Raw genomic sequence first — 19,127 nt, 5'->3', positions numbered from 1 at the left:
GTGCTTCAAACGATAGATGTGGTGGATGCCGGTGGCTGTCTTCATCAAAAGAGATACAGACATGACAAGAGATATGACAGAGGAAGAGAAGGAGAGGGGAAGAAGGGGAAGGAGGATGAGGTGGAGGAAAAAGAAGTAGGAAGAGAAGAAGGAGAGGAAGAAAAAGGAGGAGGAGGAGGAAGAAGAAGTAGGAAGAGAAGAAGGAGAGGAGGAAAAGGAGGAGGAAAGGAGAAGAAGTAGGAGGAGCAGATGAAGGAGGAGGATTGGAGAAGAAGTAGGAGGAGCAGGAGAAGGAGGAGGAGGAGCAGAGGAAGGAGAAGGAACAAGTGAAGGAGGAAGAGAAGAAGGAGGAAAGAAGAAGGATACATAGGAGGAGGAGGAGGAAGAAGAGGTGAAGGCAAAGAATAAAAATAAAAGTATAGGAAAGGGACAATTCCGACCAACCTGACATGAATCCACTCCTCCAGCCAACTTTCCAGCACAGATCATGGTTTCAGTCACCCGTTGGTCCAATATGTGCCGTTGGTTGCACCTGTCTCTGCTGTAAATGGTCACCTCGGCCTGCATCAACTCATCCGGGCTGACCCCTGGGTGGGAATATTTACTATTATTGGATGGACTGAGTATGAACTGCTTTCAATACAATCAAGAGACAAGCTATGTAGTGTACTGCCATTCCCTTTATGAAATATTAAAAGAGAGGGAGAGAGAGAGAGGGGTAATGAGATAGGGTGGGAGTGAGAGAGGGAGGGAGTGAGAGAGAGAGGGGGAGAGGGAGGGAGAGAGAGATGTTGCTGTTTTTGGATCACCTCCAGAGCTCAGAGTTCCCCAACCGGTGGTCCAGGCGTTTCGCTCTGGGTTCAGGTTCACGCCGACGTTGGGCAAACATGCCGGCCTCACATCCTCTGGGGTGGAAAGGAAAAAAAGGAAATAAAAAAACATTGGTTAGTTTCTGTCTTCATCGGGGCCCCCACACCACCGGGGGTACGGGGGCTGACTCGGGGAGGGGGGCGTGTCTTACGGGTGAAGGTCAGAGGTCGTCTGAGCCTCAGGAGAGCCACGTCGTTGGCCTGGGGCTCGATGTTGTAGTCCTCGTGGACGATGATTCTTCGCACTGACGCACTGGAAACCATCCAACTCAGGCGAACGCCCCCGTAGTCGACACGCAATATAGATGTATCAGACGGCCTTTTGGATTATGAAAAACAAGGAGTGGGTTGGGGAGGCATATATTGAGCTTAATTCATTGACATACTTTTACCCAAAGTGTCTTTTGTTTCAATATGTTAAGCACTTTGCAGCACATTTACAAGAGTTTTGAAAAAACTCTTAAGCCAATTATTTTGGATGAAAAGTAATGTCGTGCGTTATATAGTAGGGCTGTGGACAGATTGCTCCTGGTCTAAATCAAGACTACGATGCTTTGGTTTGTAAAACCTAGAATAAATAGTTAATACCAATCAAATGGCCTGCTATTGGTTGGTTACTCGTGGTAACTCATGGAGGTAGTAAACCAAACACTCTGGCTATCGCCCCCCACCCAATCTGATCATAGCGAGTGGGAGTGGCTTTAGCAAGAGAACCAATATCTGAACAGAAAATAGCCCCGCCCCTAAATTTAAATAAAGGTCTACCAGAAGTTGTCAAGAACTCACATTATGAGTAACTATGTTATAGTTGCTAGCGCATACAGGTTGTTTTGTTTGTCCTTCAATTAAACCTATAATAATAGTAAGAATAAGGAGAAAATTTGTATAAATAAAAAATAAATAATATTAACTCGGATGGGAAACAGTGGGCGGCCGTCAGGATCCAGTATTTGCCGATGATGGTGCCACCGCAGAAATGTTGGCCGTAGTACTGCAGGCTGACCTGCCAGGGCCAGGCCCTCTGAACCGCAGGGGTCCCGCCCACGATGCGTGCACTTGGGCCCGTCTCACTGTCACCACACGCTGGTGAGGGCCGGGGGAGAGAGAGGGAGGGTGGGAGGAAGGGAGGGAGGGAGGTAGAGGGGGAGGGAGTGGGAGGGAGGGAGGGAGGAAGGGATGGAGGGGGAGGAAGGGAGGGAGAGAGAGAGAGAGAGGAAGATTTTTTTATTTAAGGTGAACTTGATGAGGCGATACGATAATACGATGATAAAGTTTGCATGTTTTCACCTTATTAATTGGGTTTGATCTTCATTTTCTAACCTGTATGCATCCTTGAGCAAGCAGTTCACTGTGAGGTGCTTTGGATATTAAGGGTAGTTTGACTCTGAGAGTCAATGCCAAATAAAGGAAGCGATGCTTACCAATGCAGCGCAGACTGACAACTTTGTTGGAATTACACGTTTGGCTGTATTGGGGGAAAAATTTAATTAATTGAAACAAGGGTGTTGTGACTGAATCATCATTTCATTTAAAAAGTGCTTTAGGTATGAGTCTGGGTTATTTAAGAGAGAGGGAGCAGAGAAGAGCAGAAGAGACAAAGGTTTTCCAACTAAGCAACTCAAAATAAAATTCCCCATCCCTCCCTGGCCCCTGTATTTCTCTACCATTGAGAAGTGTTGCAGTCCTGCACTTTTGATTGACAAGCAAGATGGATTCCCCGTTCTGATAACCTGATTGGTCAGAAATGAGCCAGGAGCAGACCTTAAATTTAAAGCGGTTTCGTACAGAGGCAGACGCTGTGAACTTGAAAATGAAATTCTCCCAGTGCATTTTATCCACTAATAGCTGACAACAATCTCCCCTGAAATAATTGTGATCAAATTGTACCTACAGCACCTTTAAAACGTCTATGAATTCCCTAGCAGGGACTGTGCGTTTACAAAAGCAGTTAAAACTGTGCAATCAGCCTTACTGATGAGTGTCAGAAGTACCTGTCTCTGAGGTACGAATGAATCTGGTCACCCGGTTGGTAGAACCCTAACTTCAGCTTGCTGTAGCCTCCCGTCCCCAGGGAGCCTGCACCCGTCTGGGTGGAGGAAACAAACTCGGTACTGTGGAACAAGGTACAGGCAAGGCCGGATCACACAACCATCCACGGCCCTTTGAGTCCCACCTTTAACCGTCACCATGGTTCCAGGATGAGTACTACAATCATGGTTGCTGTGGAGGCTGCTGTTACTGTGATTGTTTTACGTTGTTAGGTGTTGTTGTGCGTGGTTAGATGGGGTTATGGTTGGATATGGGGTTATGTCACTGTGGGTTGTGCCGCTGTTGCTGTTGTTGTGTTGTTAGATAGTGTTATACAGATACTGATTACTTAACTGATTTCAAAGGAAGCGATTTATTAAAGGAGACATATTATGGTGTTTTCCCAACAAGTAAACATAGTATTTGAGCTCCAGAAAACATGTTTTTGAAGCTGTTTGCTGGAAATAGCTTTTAGGAAAATAATATCGTCTACCGCCTTTCCCCTCTGTTTCAGTCCCTTCAGAACGCGCTGTTTCTGGTGTCTGTAGCGTTGATGCAAATGAGCTGCTGCCCATTGACCATTGCCCATTGTCAAACTGAACCACAGCATGGAGAAGAAGGGATTGTTGCCGTTTGCTGACTCCTGGAGCTCTATATCTATATAATATAATATAACATAATAATAATATTATATACGGGTATTATATAATCTATATAATATCACGGCCAAAAGCTATGTGCGCTTCGGATGATATGAATAATAAAGACTGTGTCTGACGTCTCTGGTACTTCCACAAGTAAAGGCTCGTAGTGGGAGATATCTCGGCCATGGTTGAGAAGAATTGGGGGGAAGGAACTTTGGCATCGACTCTCTGAACTCCATGAACCGCGACATGGAGAAGAAAGGATTGTACTCCGGGAGCTGAGCTGCCAGACTGCCTCCGAGCTCCCCGCGCCGGAGCTGCCGGCCGCCGTCGAAGCCGTCCAGCCGTCCAGCCGTAGTCCGGCAGCTCCGGCGGGAGCTGAACTGGCGCCGAAACTAGGTGGCAGCTCCAGCGGACAAGCAGTTCCGGCGGACGAGCAGCTCCGGCTGGGGTAGCTCGGCGGCAGTCTGGCAGCTCAGCTCCGGGAGTACAATCCCTTTCTACTCCATGTCTCCTCCTCCCGACTTCCCTTCGGCGGAAGCTCTGGTGGGGTGAGCTCGGCGCCAGAGAAAGGGATTGTACTCCCGGAGCTTAGCTGCAGGGCTAGCGCCGAGTTCCCCCCGCCGGAGCTGCTCGTCTGCTGGTCCACAAAATCTTAGCGATGCTCTGATTGGAGGGGAGTGGGGAAGTGGGAGGTAATATTCAAATGTGCCCCCTTCCTACGTAGGAGGGGGCGCCGAAACTGACTAGCTCGTTTGGTAGCTGGAGGCGGGCTGCTTCCAGAAATGCGTATCTCACTCAAAAAATCCTGTACAGACTTATTTCAAAGTTTGTGTGGGAGCACCATATACCCACAACACCAAATCCCAGGAAAAGTGCTGTTTTCATAATATGTCCCCTTTAATATTGTTGTTATTATTAATAACGCTATTTGCTCTACATTGTTGTTGTTATGCGTTGTTGTTATTGCGTGTAGTTGTGGTGGCCGTCCCTTCAGGGATACAAACTCACCTTGAGTAGCCTATCTGTTTACAGGAAGCTCTGCCCAAGTCGTCTCTCCAGCGCTCCGCACAAACAGGCCGCCAGGTCCGGCTGGTGGCTGAGAAGCTCTGCAGCACAAAGTCGGTCCCATGGAGGCGAACTGGGACCCAGGAGAGAGGTCAGTGTGAGTGAGTGAGTGAGTGAGTGAGTGAGTGAGTGAGTGAGTGAGTGAGTGAGTGAGTGAGTGAGTGAGTGAGTGAGTGAGTGAGTGAGTGAGTGAGTGAGTGAGTGAGTGAGTGAGTGAGTGAGTGAGTGAGTGAGTGAGTGAGTGAGTGAGTGAGTGATGAGAGAGAGAGAGAGAGAGAGAGAGAGAGAGAGAGAGAGAGAGAGAGAGAGAGAGAGAGAGAGAGAGAGAGAGAGAGAGAGAGAGAGAGAGAGAGAGAGAGAGAGAGAGAGAGAGAGAGAGAGAGAGAGAGAGAGAGAGAGAGAGAGAGAGAGAGATCTTACGGCAATTGGACTCATCCTCTCCTCCCATACAGTCTCTGACGCCGTCACACCACTGGGATGCTTTAAGGTCAATGGCACTTTCACATGACAGCCCTCTCTGGTAGAAAGCTACAAACACACACACACAAATATATAAATATATGCAAACATGAAAAGTATATAAACACAGATAATTATTGATTATTATCATTATTCTTATAAAACAAAAGCAATATAAGAAATGTGGCATATTTTCGTATCTTTATCTTTATCTTGAAAATAATTTAATTCCGCCACCCTTATGCTATTGCCTAACAATTGAAACCTTATAGTTACAACTTACCAAAGTACCATATCAACACTCCCCCCACTAACACGATGAGAGCGAAGGCGACAAGTCCACAAAACACATATTTCCTGTTACTCTTTGGTTCTGTGAGAGATGGAGACCGACAGAGAGAATGTTAGATCCTCGAACATAACCTCCATTCAAATGTATACAAATGATGGGCAATGACGTCCTCCCATTCCATACACTCCTTAGAAACAGACAAAGGAAATTGGACATGCTCCATTAAAGGAATCTAAAAGGGAAGTTGAACTTTCTAAAATAGATTAGATAAGAGCAAACATTATGATCCAATACATTTATAGCCCTTGGCTTTAGACTGAGAATAAAGTAATTTATAACTATTCTGATGTCCCCAAAGTAGAACATGAAGTGGAACAGACACTGTTTTCAGTATATATCGCGATACAATTACAATAAAACCAATACAATTACAATAAAACCAAAAATGGAATAACTTAACAATGTCAATGATGTAACGATGTAAATGATGAGGATATGACATCCACAGGGGACCACATAAAGGCTCAATGAGACAATTTCCACCTAATGCGGGCAGACCGGGTCATTGTTACAGACAATGTATTGAGCAAACATGCCCTTTGAGGGACAACGGCAGGTAAGGGTGGGGCAGTGGTGCACAGCCCTTTCCCCCCGACCTCACGGACGTACAGGGCTTATAAGAAAAGAATGAACAGAAGGCTCTGTTGTGTGCAGGGCATCAAGGAAATATCAATTGTATTTGTACAGCGCTTAATTCACAGTGACAGTCTCTCACTCCCAAAACCCTGCGAAGCTCTGAGTGGCAAAACTTCATCAATGGATGAAACCCTGAGAAGGATCACAGAACAGTGATCGCATTGGGTGCCGAGTGGGTGTGGCCAGTGGGTGGCCGCTGGGTGGGCGGGTGGATATGACATGCTTTGTGTTTTACCTATTCTCCGAACGGGCTCTGGGACGCTGGTGCTGGTCATGACGACGGGTTGCGGGGACCATTGTGGGACGGTAGGGTACAGGCCCTGGGACTGGTTATAGGACGGAGGTCTATCGTTGTCGTCCCTGTAGCCCGCGTTGTCGTGGTGGGGCGCAGTAGGCTGCAGGGGGGAGGTGACATTGTGTTTTATTCAAAATGTGACATTGTCTATTTCTTACACTGTGTATTTTTTGAACATTGTGTTTAACCTGTGATTAGTCCAAGAATAACCATAACTACTTTTCCGAAAAACTACGTTTTTACAGTGCATTTGATGGACACAACTCTTGAATCTTGAATCTAGCACACACTCTTTTGGTTTTTCATGAGTGCTATAAATATAGTTCTGTCCCATGCTCAAATTACTTGGGTTCGTGGTTTGGGGGGGTGGGATGGGGATTTAAAGATATGAAAAATATTTGAGTTTCAGTTTTCAGTTTGAGTTAACATTGGAACGAAGTTGAAACGATGACATGACGTGACATGCAAATAGATTTCCATTACCTGTGTGGAATCCATTCTGAGCCTTTTACTTTGGAAAGGCGGCCTTAAGTGATAGAAAAAGAAAACAACGTAAACAAAATATATGGCATTTGACGTTTCTAATAGTGTCTATACTCCAGCAATTGTGTAAATGTGCTGGTGTAAAAAGGTTATAAAAAGAAACAATAGCCTACATCCTAAATGAAAACAATAAAAAAAAATATTGCCAACTGTCATTCAAGGTTTTAATTGTATGTTATAATAATCCAACTCACAAAACCTGCTTTAGAAAATCTACAACCTACCTTGATTATCCCAGTTATTTTCCACCGCTATGGTATGTCTCTGCGTTCTCCCTTCCTACTTCCCTGGCTGTTCTGACTGTGTCTCACTGTGTTGTGTCTGAGTGTGAGTGTGAATCAAACCATGTCCACTGGCTCAGGTAATAAGCAGCCACGGCCACTCCTTCTCACTCGTGGGTGAGCGCAAGAGGCCACTTGTGTGTAATCCTTGCAATGACTAACTTGATTCGCTCTTTGCTGATTTTTTTTTATGTCACTCTAAGGCAGATGAAGTCATAAACAGAAGCTTTCTCTGCTATAGAAACCTGCTTGTTAAGTTCTCCTTAAACATTACAATAAGTTGTTAGGTAGGCCTACTCCCTCAACGTAACATCAGTTATCATACAAGCAAAAATAGGTTTACCAAGAGCAGGGAATGTTACGTTTCAGTAACAGTATCACTCTTAACACACACGTCTTGTTTGCTTTTCCAGGTAAACAATCACATATGCCTTAATTTATGAACTTATGTAACATAACTTATCAAACAGTCATAAGCTATACATTGTCAAAATTGTGAAGGACAACAATGTACATGAATTCAGATTGTCAATCGTTATTTTAATAGCTTAAGTAAATAGAACCTATGGTTGCAATTCAAACGATGACCAAGCGATAACGGCTCAGTATCAGCTCATTAGCACTAGCAAGGAGGGGCTTACATCAGGAAACACACATTGAAGGATAGACAGGGTTAAGACAGTAGCCTCTTACTTTCTGCATGTCTGTTCTCCATTCCTGGGACCGCCTCTCTTAATCAGTAAACAGGCGCTCCTCGTTCCACAGCACACCACGCCAATGTGTTCACACGAGCGTGTTTGAAAATGTTCCACAGCAAAAACCTAAAAAGGCCCTAAGGACTTTGAAACTTAGGCCAAAGTCCTTAGGCCTACTGGCTGAGCTCGAGGTAAAGAGCTAACAACAGAGGAGGGAGGATGAATCAAGTCGGATAGAGGAGTCGTTCCAAAGCAGTCTGACACACCTACCCTCTGCTCAACAAGGCACTCTGGTTCTCAGAGAGATCTGTTTTGGAATGGAATGAAATGTGTTCAGGCAGAGGTAACAGCATTCACAGTGACCTGGGGAAATATGTATTGAAAGTAGTTCCCGTTAATAATATAATTGTTATGAATCCATGTGTTATTTCTGAAAATCTGCTGTTTGAAATAGCATATTATTACATATTCTGCTCATGAAATATCCCAGTAACATTGTGTTCATGTGTGTTGTTCATAATCACAGTAGGAGTATCATCGGAAGGCGTTGTGTTTTGTTGAATGCAGACCTAATGTTTTTCATTAAACTGCCTAGTCAAATGGCGCGTTTCCACTACAGGGTGCGGAACGGATCGGATCGCAAAGGTGGGGATCGGGTCGCGTTTCCACCGCCAAAAGTGGGCGTGACCCGGACTTAGCCGTACCCGTTTTGGCCTCGTTTTCAGGACTCCTCCGTTGGGGTACTGAAAACGAGACGGGACGCCTGAAAGGGTCCCGGGAAATACTAGCTACACACCCCCTCCGTTGATTGGTCGACAGAATCATCACTTCTGGGTGACGCGGGGATAAAAACAAACAAACAGTAGCCTCGTATTATTCTTTACAATTAACATGTCGCGTAAAACGCTTGCTTGGGCGAACAAGGAGGTGGAGACGTTCGTCTGCATTCTTGGGGAGGAAGACGTTGTTTACGATGTTTACGTAGCTGCCGCGGCGATCGACATCCGGCCTACCACAAAGGGTAGGCCTACTGTCGGCAGTGGAAACGCGACCTCGGAACTGAGCTGGGCCCCGTTTCCCGATAACGATGGATCTTCGCTCGTAAGATCATTCTCCCGATGGATCTTTCGAACCATCAATAATTTCTTTGGAGCGTTTCCCGAAACTCCTCTTAACGTGAACGCGCATTCGCTGCACTCACGACGATCGTAGGATTGTACCTGTCCGCTGACATGGTGCTGAAACGGGCTATGACGCAGGGGGAGACGCAGGAATGTCGGAGGAAAATGGGGTTAAAAAGGGTTAAAATATCTCCCCATCAAGGCCAACCGCAGAGTAGCCTACGAAAAGAATAGATTGCAATAATATGAATGCTAAAGATATTAAAAAACAATTGATTAAGCCAAGGCCGACATATATATCAGTCCTAATCCGCACTGTGCATACATTTATTCACGGCATTTCCCCCCCTGAAATAATTCCATATTACAAAAATCCAAAATAGCTTGTGTGACAACTACATTTATCTTAATGTGGTGATTTTTTAAACATTTATTTTGCGCAGCAAGAGAGACGACTTTATCTGATATATGACGTAAATATGGGCTATTATGACACAGCTCTTCTCAATGCCGTGGAACGCTCCGTTCACTTGCATGGGCCCTTCACAACAACGCCAGCTTTTTCGGTTGCTAAGCTTGGCACGCCCGGCGATTTCACCTTCTTATCTCAAGTTTCCTGTGTCAAACCGAGTTAAATCCCCCGTTCGTCACGGCGCGGGGTTTCTTGGTTCACTGGGGAAGGCGGGGATGTGCACGGAGTCTCTGACCTCTTTAGAATAATTTGTATTATTGCATACTCCCGAATGTTTTCATTTTTTATGAATGAAGACACCCGCATGCAATAATGAGTTCACTCTATAGTAGGCTAACGACGCTCTTAGCGTCCTACGAGTACCCTGGAGCACTCGTTAGCTACGAGCGTTTTCAAGACGTTCGTTACCAACGATGCTTTCGGGAAACGGCCTGAAAACTGTAAGATGCTCGTACGACCCACTCGGGAAACGGGGCCCTGGGCTATACCGCCCCTCCCTACCGCACCTTTGCGATCCGATCCGTTCCGCACCCTGCAGTGGAAACGCGGCAAAAGTCACAATCCTACAGGACCCGTCAATGGAAAGCGGATCTCGTCCGAAACAAAAACTTTCACCACCGTTCAAAAAGGGGAGATCACGCCGCCTAGTGGCCAGCATGTCTGAAATCACGTCCACGGTGAAAGAATAGAATATAAAAAGTGAAACAACACGTGGATCCATTTCATAGAAACTATTTATTGAACTCTTCAAGTTAAATACTTTTCACAACAGACCATCGTCAATCTAAGGAGTGTCTTGAACATGGAGTCACAGAGTCAAATAAGGCAGCATGCGTGTTCAAAGTCGTAGGCCTACAGATCAAAACTAGCAATGGGAGTCATGTCATTAAGGGGGCATCGTAATCGGACACACAGCGTAACCCAACAAAACACACGTATGGAGTGGAAGGACCTCATAGTTAGCTTAGGTTTCCTACAGTTTCTGGATGAGGATGGCGGACGCGCCACCACCACCGTTGCAGATGCCGGCCAGCCCGTATTCACCTGCCTTCAGGTTGTTCGCCATGTGGCCTACGATTCTCGCTCCAGACATCCTGAAAATAACAACAAAAGGACCCGCAATGTTGATATGCTATGTTTGTGATTTATTTACTCGGGTTCAGTGCTTCACATGCATAATCCCTCAGGTGATTGGAAATAGGTGGATGGGTGATTGTAAGTTTAGTAACAAAAGATATCCCAGGTTCAGGGGCAAAGGTTGCTTATTCCGGAAATCTGAATTATGGCTGCTTTCTTGAATACTGTAAAAGGCGATTAGGTAATGATATAATACTAATGCCGCTTTTCCACCGCACATGTAGCTCGACTCGACACGACTCGACACGACACGACTCGACACGACACGACTCGACACGGTAGCAGCACGGGTCCTTTTCCACCGCAAATAGTACCTCCTGGACGTGGGCGGGGTCGGCTGCGCGAAAGGGCCTTGACGTATTTTTGTACGCGACGCAAACAACACCTACGCAACCCACACATGGACAGAACCCACATAACAACAATGGAGGACATCGATGCGATGGTATTCGTGTTCGTATTATTAGCTGGCATGTTGAAGAAGTTGAAGAAGTGGAATATGTTGGCTGCGGCGCTGCTATGGCTGTTACCAGCATGGTTACCATGTCGCTCTCGTGACTTCGTCACACTCTCTGGCCAATCAGTGGCCGGCCGTCTGCCGACGTCACCTTTTAGCATCGGCTCAGCTCGCTTGGAACCTAGAGCGAGGCGGTACTAGAAAAAGCAGCCACTTCAGGTACCAGATACCATGTTTTCGCGGTGGAAACGCAAAAAATGCGAGCTGAGTCGAGTCGAGTCGTGTCGAGCTGGTACCATGCAGTGGAAAAGCGGCATTAGAGAGCTAAAGTTAATAATGGCAAGCAGGGAGGGAGGGTCATTTACCCGATAGGGTGTCCCAGTGAGACCGCGCCGCCGTTTACGTTGACCTTGGCCGGGTCGATGTCCAGCATCTTTACGTTGGCCAGTGCCACCACGCTAAACGCCTCGTTCAGCTCCCACATGGCCACGTCCTGCTTCTGGATGCCGGCCGCCTCCAGCACCTGGTACACACACACACACACACACACACACACACACACACACACACACACACACACACACACACACACACACACACACACACACACACACACACACACACACACACACACACACACACACACACACACACACGTTAACTTACTTGAGACTTTGACCCTGGGAACGCGTGAACGCATGCGTGGTGTTATTATGTTGCTTCTTCCATGTATGGCAGTGGAAATGGGAGTGAGTGAGTTGTTCTGTATTGCAGTAGAATAAAGTTGTTAAAGATACTGTAAACGCAGTGTTTATTGCGTCTAACCACACACACAAAGTGGTGAAAGTCAGACAGATCATCCCAAGAAAATGTTATTGCATTTTTATCATTTTTAAGCTACGTTTCTGATTGTGCTAAACAATCAATTTCGCGACTCAAAATGGCCAAATGTGTTTTCATGGTGTTCCCATTTTATTGTCTGCTCCTAACCTTGGGCACAGCAAACGCAGGAGCGATGGGGAAGTCAATGGGAGCGACGGCAGCATCGGCGAAAGCTGGGAGAAAACAACAACAAATGGCGGAAACAACTTAGCAATGAATGACTCCCTTCAAGTGTAATGCTTAATCAAAGTCACCACTCCCAAGTTGAAGGCGGAGTCCTAAAAGCCAACCCAAGGGAGTATCCACTGATTGTATGAGTCTAAACTGTAGACCCCATTATGAGCACGTTTTGGTTCTAGCTGTGCCAACCTAAGTTAAACCTTTGAATTCAAACTAAACAAATATTTGAGTTCAAATAAACTCTTGTCAACTCAGTTAAGTCCCCAACCCTTCCGTTTGTTACAAATGGGTCACTTATGATTTTTCCCATCCAAAGATGATCAACTAACTTTACAGCCTGTGGCAGTGTAATGGTCATCAGCTGTGGACCTCACTTAATACAATGGCTAGCTCCCAACGTTGAATAGGCAAGATGACTTCCTGATGACATTGTGATTCATAAGTCAAACGTTTTAATACCAGTTAAACAAGGCATGTTATTTGTAATGTACTCCGGCCCACACATGTAATTCATGTAATTATCAAATTAATCTATGTTTTTGAAACTACAATGTTTTATTAGCTGCTGGCAAACAGCAACGCCCAAGTACATAACTAGTGATTTCAGGACACAGGGTGGGGATGTTGGAAACCGGTTCATTGTAGAGTTTGAAGGACAATGGTACATGAAGCAGGTGATCCATGCTGCAATGTAGGAGACCTCCTTGAATGTGTGTTTCGGGTTAAAGGTGATATATTATACCACCAGGTGTGAGCGTGATGAGCCGTTACAAGCCATGTTGAAATTCTGCCTCTTGTGAGATCACAAGTGGGCGTGTCCACCTAGATCAGGGGTGTCAAACGTACGGCCCGCGAACAGGTTTAATCCGGCCCGCGAGATGATTTTGTGAAGTACAGTATTGTAAAAAAAAAAAAAAAAATTGATAAAAATCCTTCCTAGCATTACATGGATTGCATTGACTGGCACTGATTAATTTGTTGTACATTGAACTACTGGACAATTGTGTGCAACTGGAAGTTGCTTTGGAATGTAACGTAAAATGATCTGCTATTTTTCAATGAAGGAAACTGCTGTTCTTAATGTGTCCACTAGAAGTCGCAATAGCAATTATGTTAAGCAAGCAAACTTTATACCGGGGCTGAGCAGGGAGAAAGTATAAACAGGTAGTGCAGCTAGCCCGGAGCTACCTTGTCGTTTTGCCTTATACTTTCAACATTATGCGCTTTGGCACTCTCATTGCCCCAAAATGTCTCTGTCAAAAAGACGAAAAGTGGACACAGAGTGCAGTGTTTTCTAAGAAAAATAGTCATCGTCCTTTTTATTCACGGAAGTAAATGGGAAACCTGTGTTTGGTGTGCTCACAGCATGTTTAATTTTACATAATTATGCCATATTTTTACCGGTCCGGCCCACTTGGGAATAGATTATCCTCCATGTGGCCCCTGAGCTAAAATGAGTTTGACACCCGTCCTAGATGTATGACGGATAGGAGAGCAACATTTGCTACAGTCCACTGGGTAGGCTGATAGACTGATCTATCCAGCACACATTTAGGTGGACACACCCAATAGGGATGTCAGAAGAGGCCGATTTTCCTAACGGCTTGAAACGGCTAATCACACTCACACCTGGTGGTATAACATGTCACCTTTAACCTGTGTACATTGCTTGAACAGGTTCGCAGCCTTACCAGAGTCCAATCCGCCAGACTCGGGCGAGGCCGCTAAAACCAGCCATCATCGACACACGTTCCACAGCCATGTTTTCAAGGGGAACATCCGTCGATATTTATATAGATATAGATCTATAAGGACACACCCTGTTCCATCTCGTTTTGAAAATACCCAAGTAGATCGCTACAGGAAGAAGCAAAAAAAAACTAAACTAAACTAAACATTGAACATACTCTGCGTGTATGTCGTGCGTGTTAGCTTACAGACGATCCTGGCCAGGGGCTTGACATTGAGCCGCTTGGCAGCGTCGGCCGTCATGAGGACCAGAGCGGCAGCCCCATCGTTCAAAGTGCTGGCGTTGGCCGCGGTTACAGTGCCTACAAGACAGACAAAACTTTAGTACTCAAGTTTACTACGACACCACTCCTTGAAAGAACTAATTAACTCCACACAGAGCAAGTCTGATGAATGTACAGACTGGAATAGGAATGTGCGTACATGAGTGCCATTTGTTTCGTGTGTATCACTAGGTCGTGATCACGCCATTACCGTTCTCCTTCTGGAACACCGCCCGCAGCTTGGGGACCTTGCTGAAGTCCACACGCCTCCACTCCTCGTCCTCAGACACCACCACGTCAGGCTTACCTGTGGAGACACACACACACACACACACACACACACACACACACACACACACACACACACACACACACACACACACACACACACACACACACACACACACACACACAATAGTAGTATGGCAGGTGGACAGGGATACTTCCCAGACGTAACAAAAACACTACAACTACCAAAATACAACTGCGAAGGCTGCCCATCCCCTATACGCTCACCAGAGGTCTTCACAGATCTACCCAAACATTACAAGACGGGACCCGACCCAGGAGCCATTCAGGTTAGGGTTCACATTTTATTATGGTCAATAATAAAGGGAATACAAATAATTTCGGAACGGATTTCTCGGGTCGGTTAGGGCTGGGGTCCTTCATTTTGGATCAGTGAAGACGTGTGCCGCTCACCTCTCTGTGGGATGCTGACGGGCACGATCTCCTTGGCCAGGATGCCGGCCTCGAACGCCGCCTTGCTGCGCGTGTAGGAGCCGATGGCGTAGGCGTCCTGCTCCTCCCTGCTGAAGCCAGCCACCTTGGCCGTGTTCTCTGCGCAGTTGCCCTGTTAACGAGAACACACACACACACACACACACACACACACACACACACACACACACACACACACACACACACACACACACACACACACACAGCACTGTCAGCCAAAACAAACACATTATACTGTGATGGGAAGGGGAGGGAAATAATGGGGGTCGTTCAAATGAGTTTGTTTAGGAGACCATTCTGGAAGGCCGGTCTATTCTATGAAAGGTTCTCAATGGATCGTTGTCAATTTCTTTATTTTCATGCAATCCAAGATTGATCACTAGTATTTGTACACTGCAATATCGCAGCTTCGTCAAAATAAAAAAAATATATATAAAAATAATAAGAGTGTAATAGGGGTGAACCGGTTCCCATCCAAGAATTGTACCGAAGGTTTCAGGAAGGATTGCAATACGCTATGGACAGAGAATGTTTTGGGATTTTGGAGACACATCCACATAATTGATGAGTAAAGACTTAATTATTTCATAGTTTTATATTATATATTATATTTTGAGTGACTTTAAATACGTGATTACATAATCAGTAGACAACATAAAGGGAGACAATGGCAGGCGATGAGAGTGAGCAGTCGTTAGATCCCCTTGTCATTTCAATCTGGGAATTAGGGATTCCGCGTAGACAATACTGCTTTATGTGCATTACATATACGAGTGGCGACACCTTCCAAATGTAACTCTGGCTGGTACAAGATGTGTAGGGTTACACCTGAACTAAAACTCCCCTACAGCCAACCTTTTGAACAATGCAACATAAGGAAATCCCAAAAGGCTTGTGCTTGTTTATAGCTCAAGGTTTACTGCCATTGTCAGATTATGGCCTTTTAAATTTGTTTATTTTGTGTAATGTTGCCGACATTACATTATTGCCAGCTTTATTTCTGTTTACTTTATGTAGTGCTTCTGAATATTTTTAAATAATGCTAAACCGCTTACCGTATCTTCGAATCAATTGAACATAAAATGACCGAAACCGAAAACAGTGACCGAAAACCCTGAACTAGACCGTGATTTACATGAACCAATACACTCCTCAAATGTTATCACGCGCAAAACAGCATACATGATGAAAAAAATCAATCATTACCCTATACTAATGTACCCAAACACAGATTATGTTTAATAATGAATTATATTCACTAAAAAGCCTTGAGTATGACATAATCCAACTCTTTAATCCTTTGCTCTGCTCAAACAAAAGAAAGCAATGTCTCCTGGGAGCAGGCAGTGAGTGTGTGTGCAGTTGTGTCTATTTTAATCGCTTTCCAGTAACCGCGTGTAACTGGGCCAGAGCTCACCATGTGGAACTTGTTGTAGACGTCGGTGAGGCCGTCCTTGACGATGAGGTCCTCCATGCGGACTCCGCCGTAGGAGGGCGTGTCCCTGGTCATGACGTAGGGCACGTTGGACATACTCTCCATGCCCCCCGCCACCATCACGTCCTGGGGGAGAACACACAGAAAGACGGGACGTTTCTTGGTTCTTGTTGTATCTTGTTGTCTACAGGGAACGGTTTAACCTAGCAATTAAAAATGCTCTATGAATATCTCTACTGTACCGAAAACTATATATCGTTCTCCCTTTCTTCTTAGAAATTAACTTATTTTAGGTCACTTTGGATAAAAGCGTCTGCTAAATTCCCTTAATGTAAATGTGAATATAATGGTTCAACCCAGGAACCGTATGTCCTGTGCTACATGGGGCCATGAAGGCCCTGCTGTGACAAGAACTGTGCTCTATAGGGAGGCGTTTCAAAGGGGTAAAGGTGACCCTCTGTGAATGAACTCTCCCATTACAATGATCTGAAGGACGCTGAACGACGACGAAAGACGGTTACCTGGTGACCGCACATTAGGCTCTGGGCAGCCAGCATGATGGACTTCATTCCAGAGGCACAGACTTTGTTGATAGTGGTGGCTGGAGTGCCCAGGGTACAACCTGAAGGACAGCAATGAGACGTAGCTGGTCACTGTTTGTTTGTTTGTTATGTTTGTGCATGCGGTCCTTCATCATGCAGTGAGGCTCGCACCTGCTCCCAGCAAGGCCTGTCTGGTGGGGGCCTGACCCTCTCCGGCCTGCAGGACGTTCCCCATGTACACCTCCTTCACCTCCTCCACCGGGATACCTACAGAGAAGCAGTTCATATATTCAGTTATCAACGGAAGAGAGGGAAAAGTGAACCCCAGTTGCCAATGCCCTGTATGACAAGTATAAACATGCACAATGCCTTAACCATGGCTACATGGCAGTGCTCTGTTGAACACTGTACCTGCTTTATCGATGGCTCCTCTGATTGCGATGGAGCCCAGTTTGGTGGCTGGCACTGCTGCCAGGCTTCCTCTAAAGGAGCCCATAGGGGTGCGGACCGCACTGACGATAACAACTTCCTGAGAGCATTGGGGAAACACCTGATTAAAGCCAGCAGTGAGCTTCTACAATGTGCTGTTTCAGCAAGGATACTCAGTACTCACATTAAGGGAGGGACGAGAGGAGTAGGTCCTTGACAGGTACTTGTGTGCCTGCAAAGATTGAACAAGATGCACTTTTGTGAATCCACACATCCTCCACATCATCATAACAGGTCCTCCACACCATCATCACAACGCGTCAATAGATGAAGTTGGTAGGCTATCTAATACGTATATCTCCTAACAACGCATGGTTGTATTTGTAGAAGTGACTCACATCTTTGAGACTCAAAATTCTTAACATTTGCAACACTTTTACGACCTTTGTCGAACCGTATAGCTTATAAATCAGCAACCTCCAATGACCCTATAAGTGACTTTACGTTCAGTATTATATACTCTTCCGTATCTGAGTCACAAGCTTTATACAGTCTATGGTCACAGGTTGATTCCATAATTGAAAACAATAACAATTGTCAGCACAGTGTGGCAACATAGTGTTGTTTGGGTTGTTGTCATTGTCCGCAAACCAATATACACGTATACACACCAAATTCACATTATAGGCCTATAAACATGTGATGTTTTTATTTCGCAGTTGGTAAAACATACAGAGGTTCTGCATGAAGCAGTAGTTATCAGTTAAAGATAGTTATACTTTGCTCAAGGACGATAAGAAAGCAACACACTCAGCCCAGACTGCATAACCTGCTTGCAGCTAGCTGTAGCATGTGTTTTGAAGATGCCTGGCAAAACAACTTTAGAAATAGATACGGATGGATCTGTTTGCAATAGTTGTCACACTCACTTACCAGGCGTTTGCACATTTGAGTGCGCATGGTTAAAAGTCCACTGGATGACATAATTTAAGCTAATAAAAAAGATCAGCTGCTCTCGTCTCACTTGGCTCCTCTCCACTTACTTCACCTTCAGACACGCATGGGAGGGGTCTGTGTGTCGTCCAATCATAGTAGGAGGTGTGTGTAGAGCAGTGACGCTTTGGAATCGCGTTGTATTGTGGGTATTGCAGTTTAAAATTCAATGATCGACTTTCCAGAATCTTTTTATATGCTATTTTATATTCAATTATATTATCTCCCTAAAATTTTACATTCAGTATATCAATGTTTATTTCAATATTGTATAGAGCACAATATGCAATATCACATAAAATAGCCTACAATTTAAAGGAAAAAGCATTTGTTACAAAAAACACGCTGCATTCTCTTTCTTACAGAATGCAGTTGTAGCCTACTCTATCTACACACACACACACACACACACACACACACACACACACACACACACACACACACTGCTTAACCCTCCTGTTATGTTGCGGCTCAAGGTTAGGGTTAGGGTCGGGGATAGGTTTTGGGTTAGGGAGGGGTTAGGGCTAGGGTGAGGGTTAGTCATTTTGACAGAGTCAAACTGACAGGCAAAACAGGCGGACTGCTCGAGAACTTCAGGCCGACAAAACCAATGTCTGAGAATGCCGCAACATGCAGTTCCGACAAGCTTTTAAATCCACTCAGTGGCGCTAGACACACCGCTTTGGCTTCAGCTGTTCAGTGATGATTAGCCGCCCCTCTTCGACAAGTCACTCACGCACACACGCACACACACACACACACACACGCACACACGCACACACGCACGCACGCACGCACGCACGCACGCACGCACGCACGCACGCACGCACGCACGCACGCACGCACGCACGCACGC

The 19,127-nt window shown here is 45.5% G+C and overlaps 2 protein-coding genes across 8 annotated transcripts in view; both read right to left on the bottom strand.

Moving 5' to 3' along the window:
* tmprss2 (transmembrane serine protease 2) overlaps positions 1 to 8,229 on the bottom strand; it is a 36,137-nt gene extending 27,908 nt beyond the window's left edge. For 3 of the 7 annotated variants that reach the window (XR_009526685.1, XM_060057245.1, XM_060057250.1), the window contains exons 1-5: positions 7,119 to 7,519; positions 6,835 to 6,877; positions 6,292 to 6,451; positions 5,352 to 5,441; positions 5,030 to 5,137 (exon numbers count right to left, since the gene is read on the bottom strand). Coding sequence is in view for 6 of the 7 variants with exons in the window: in XM_060057245.1 (XP_059913228.1) it covers positions 5,030 to 5,137; positions 5,352 to 5,441; positions 6,292 to 6,451; positions 6,835 to 6,849 (373 nt within the window). In the remaining variant the exon portion in view is untranslated. Of the gene's footprint in view, positions 1 to 444; positions 588 to 809; positions 906 to 1,021; positions 1,189 to 1,780; positions 1,953 to 2,290; positions 2,335 to 2,860; positions 2,981 to 4,552; positions 4,683 to 5,029; positions 5,138 to 5,351; positions 5,442 to 6,291; positions 6,452 to 6,834; positions 6,878 to 7,118; positions 7,520 to 7,868 lie in introns of those variants that run through there. The other 4 variants (XM_060057247.1, XM_060057248.1, XM_060057249.1 and 1 more) reach the window with 3 other exon arrangements.
* A 1,950-nt stretch (positions 8,230 to 10,179) lies between these two features.
* Positions 10,180 to 18,369, bottom strand: acat1 (acetyl-CoA acetyltransferase 1). The gene is made up of 12 exons (XM_060057252.1): positions 18,212 to 18,369; positions 17,463 to 17,510; positions 17,261 to 17,378; positions 17,021 to 17,116; positions 16,829 to 16,929; positions 16,290 to 16,433; positions 14,834 to 14,984; positions 14,343 to 14,438; positions 14,057 to 14,170; positions 12,048 to 12,112; positions 11,423 to 11,580; positions 10,180 to 10,557 (listed from the first exon to the last, which is right to left on the bottom strand). The coding sequence occupies exons 1-12, from the start codon at positions 18,260 to 18,262 to the stop codon at positions 10,437 to 10,439; spliced, it is 1,263 nt and encodes a 420-aa protein (XP_059913235.1). The 5' UTR covers positions 18,263 to 18,369; the 3' UTR covers positions 10,180 to 10,436.
* Positions 18,370 to 19,127: the final 758 nt, after the last annotated feature.

The sequence above is a fragment of the Gadus macrocephalus genome, chromosome 7, assembly GCF_031168955.1.
Source record: "Gadus macrocephalus chromosome 7, ASM3116895v1".
Classification (NCBI taxonomy): domain Eukaryota; kingdom Metazoa; phylum Chordata; class Actinopteri; order Gadiformes; family Gadidae; genus Gadus; species Gadus macrocephalus.
The sequence above is the reverse complement of the archived record's forward strand: the minus strand, read 5'-3'. Positions and strand labels throughout refer to the sequence as shown.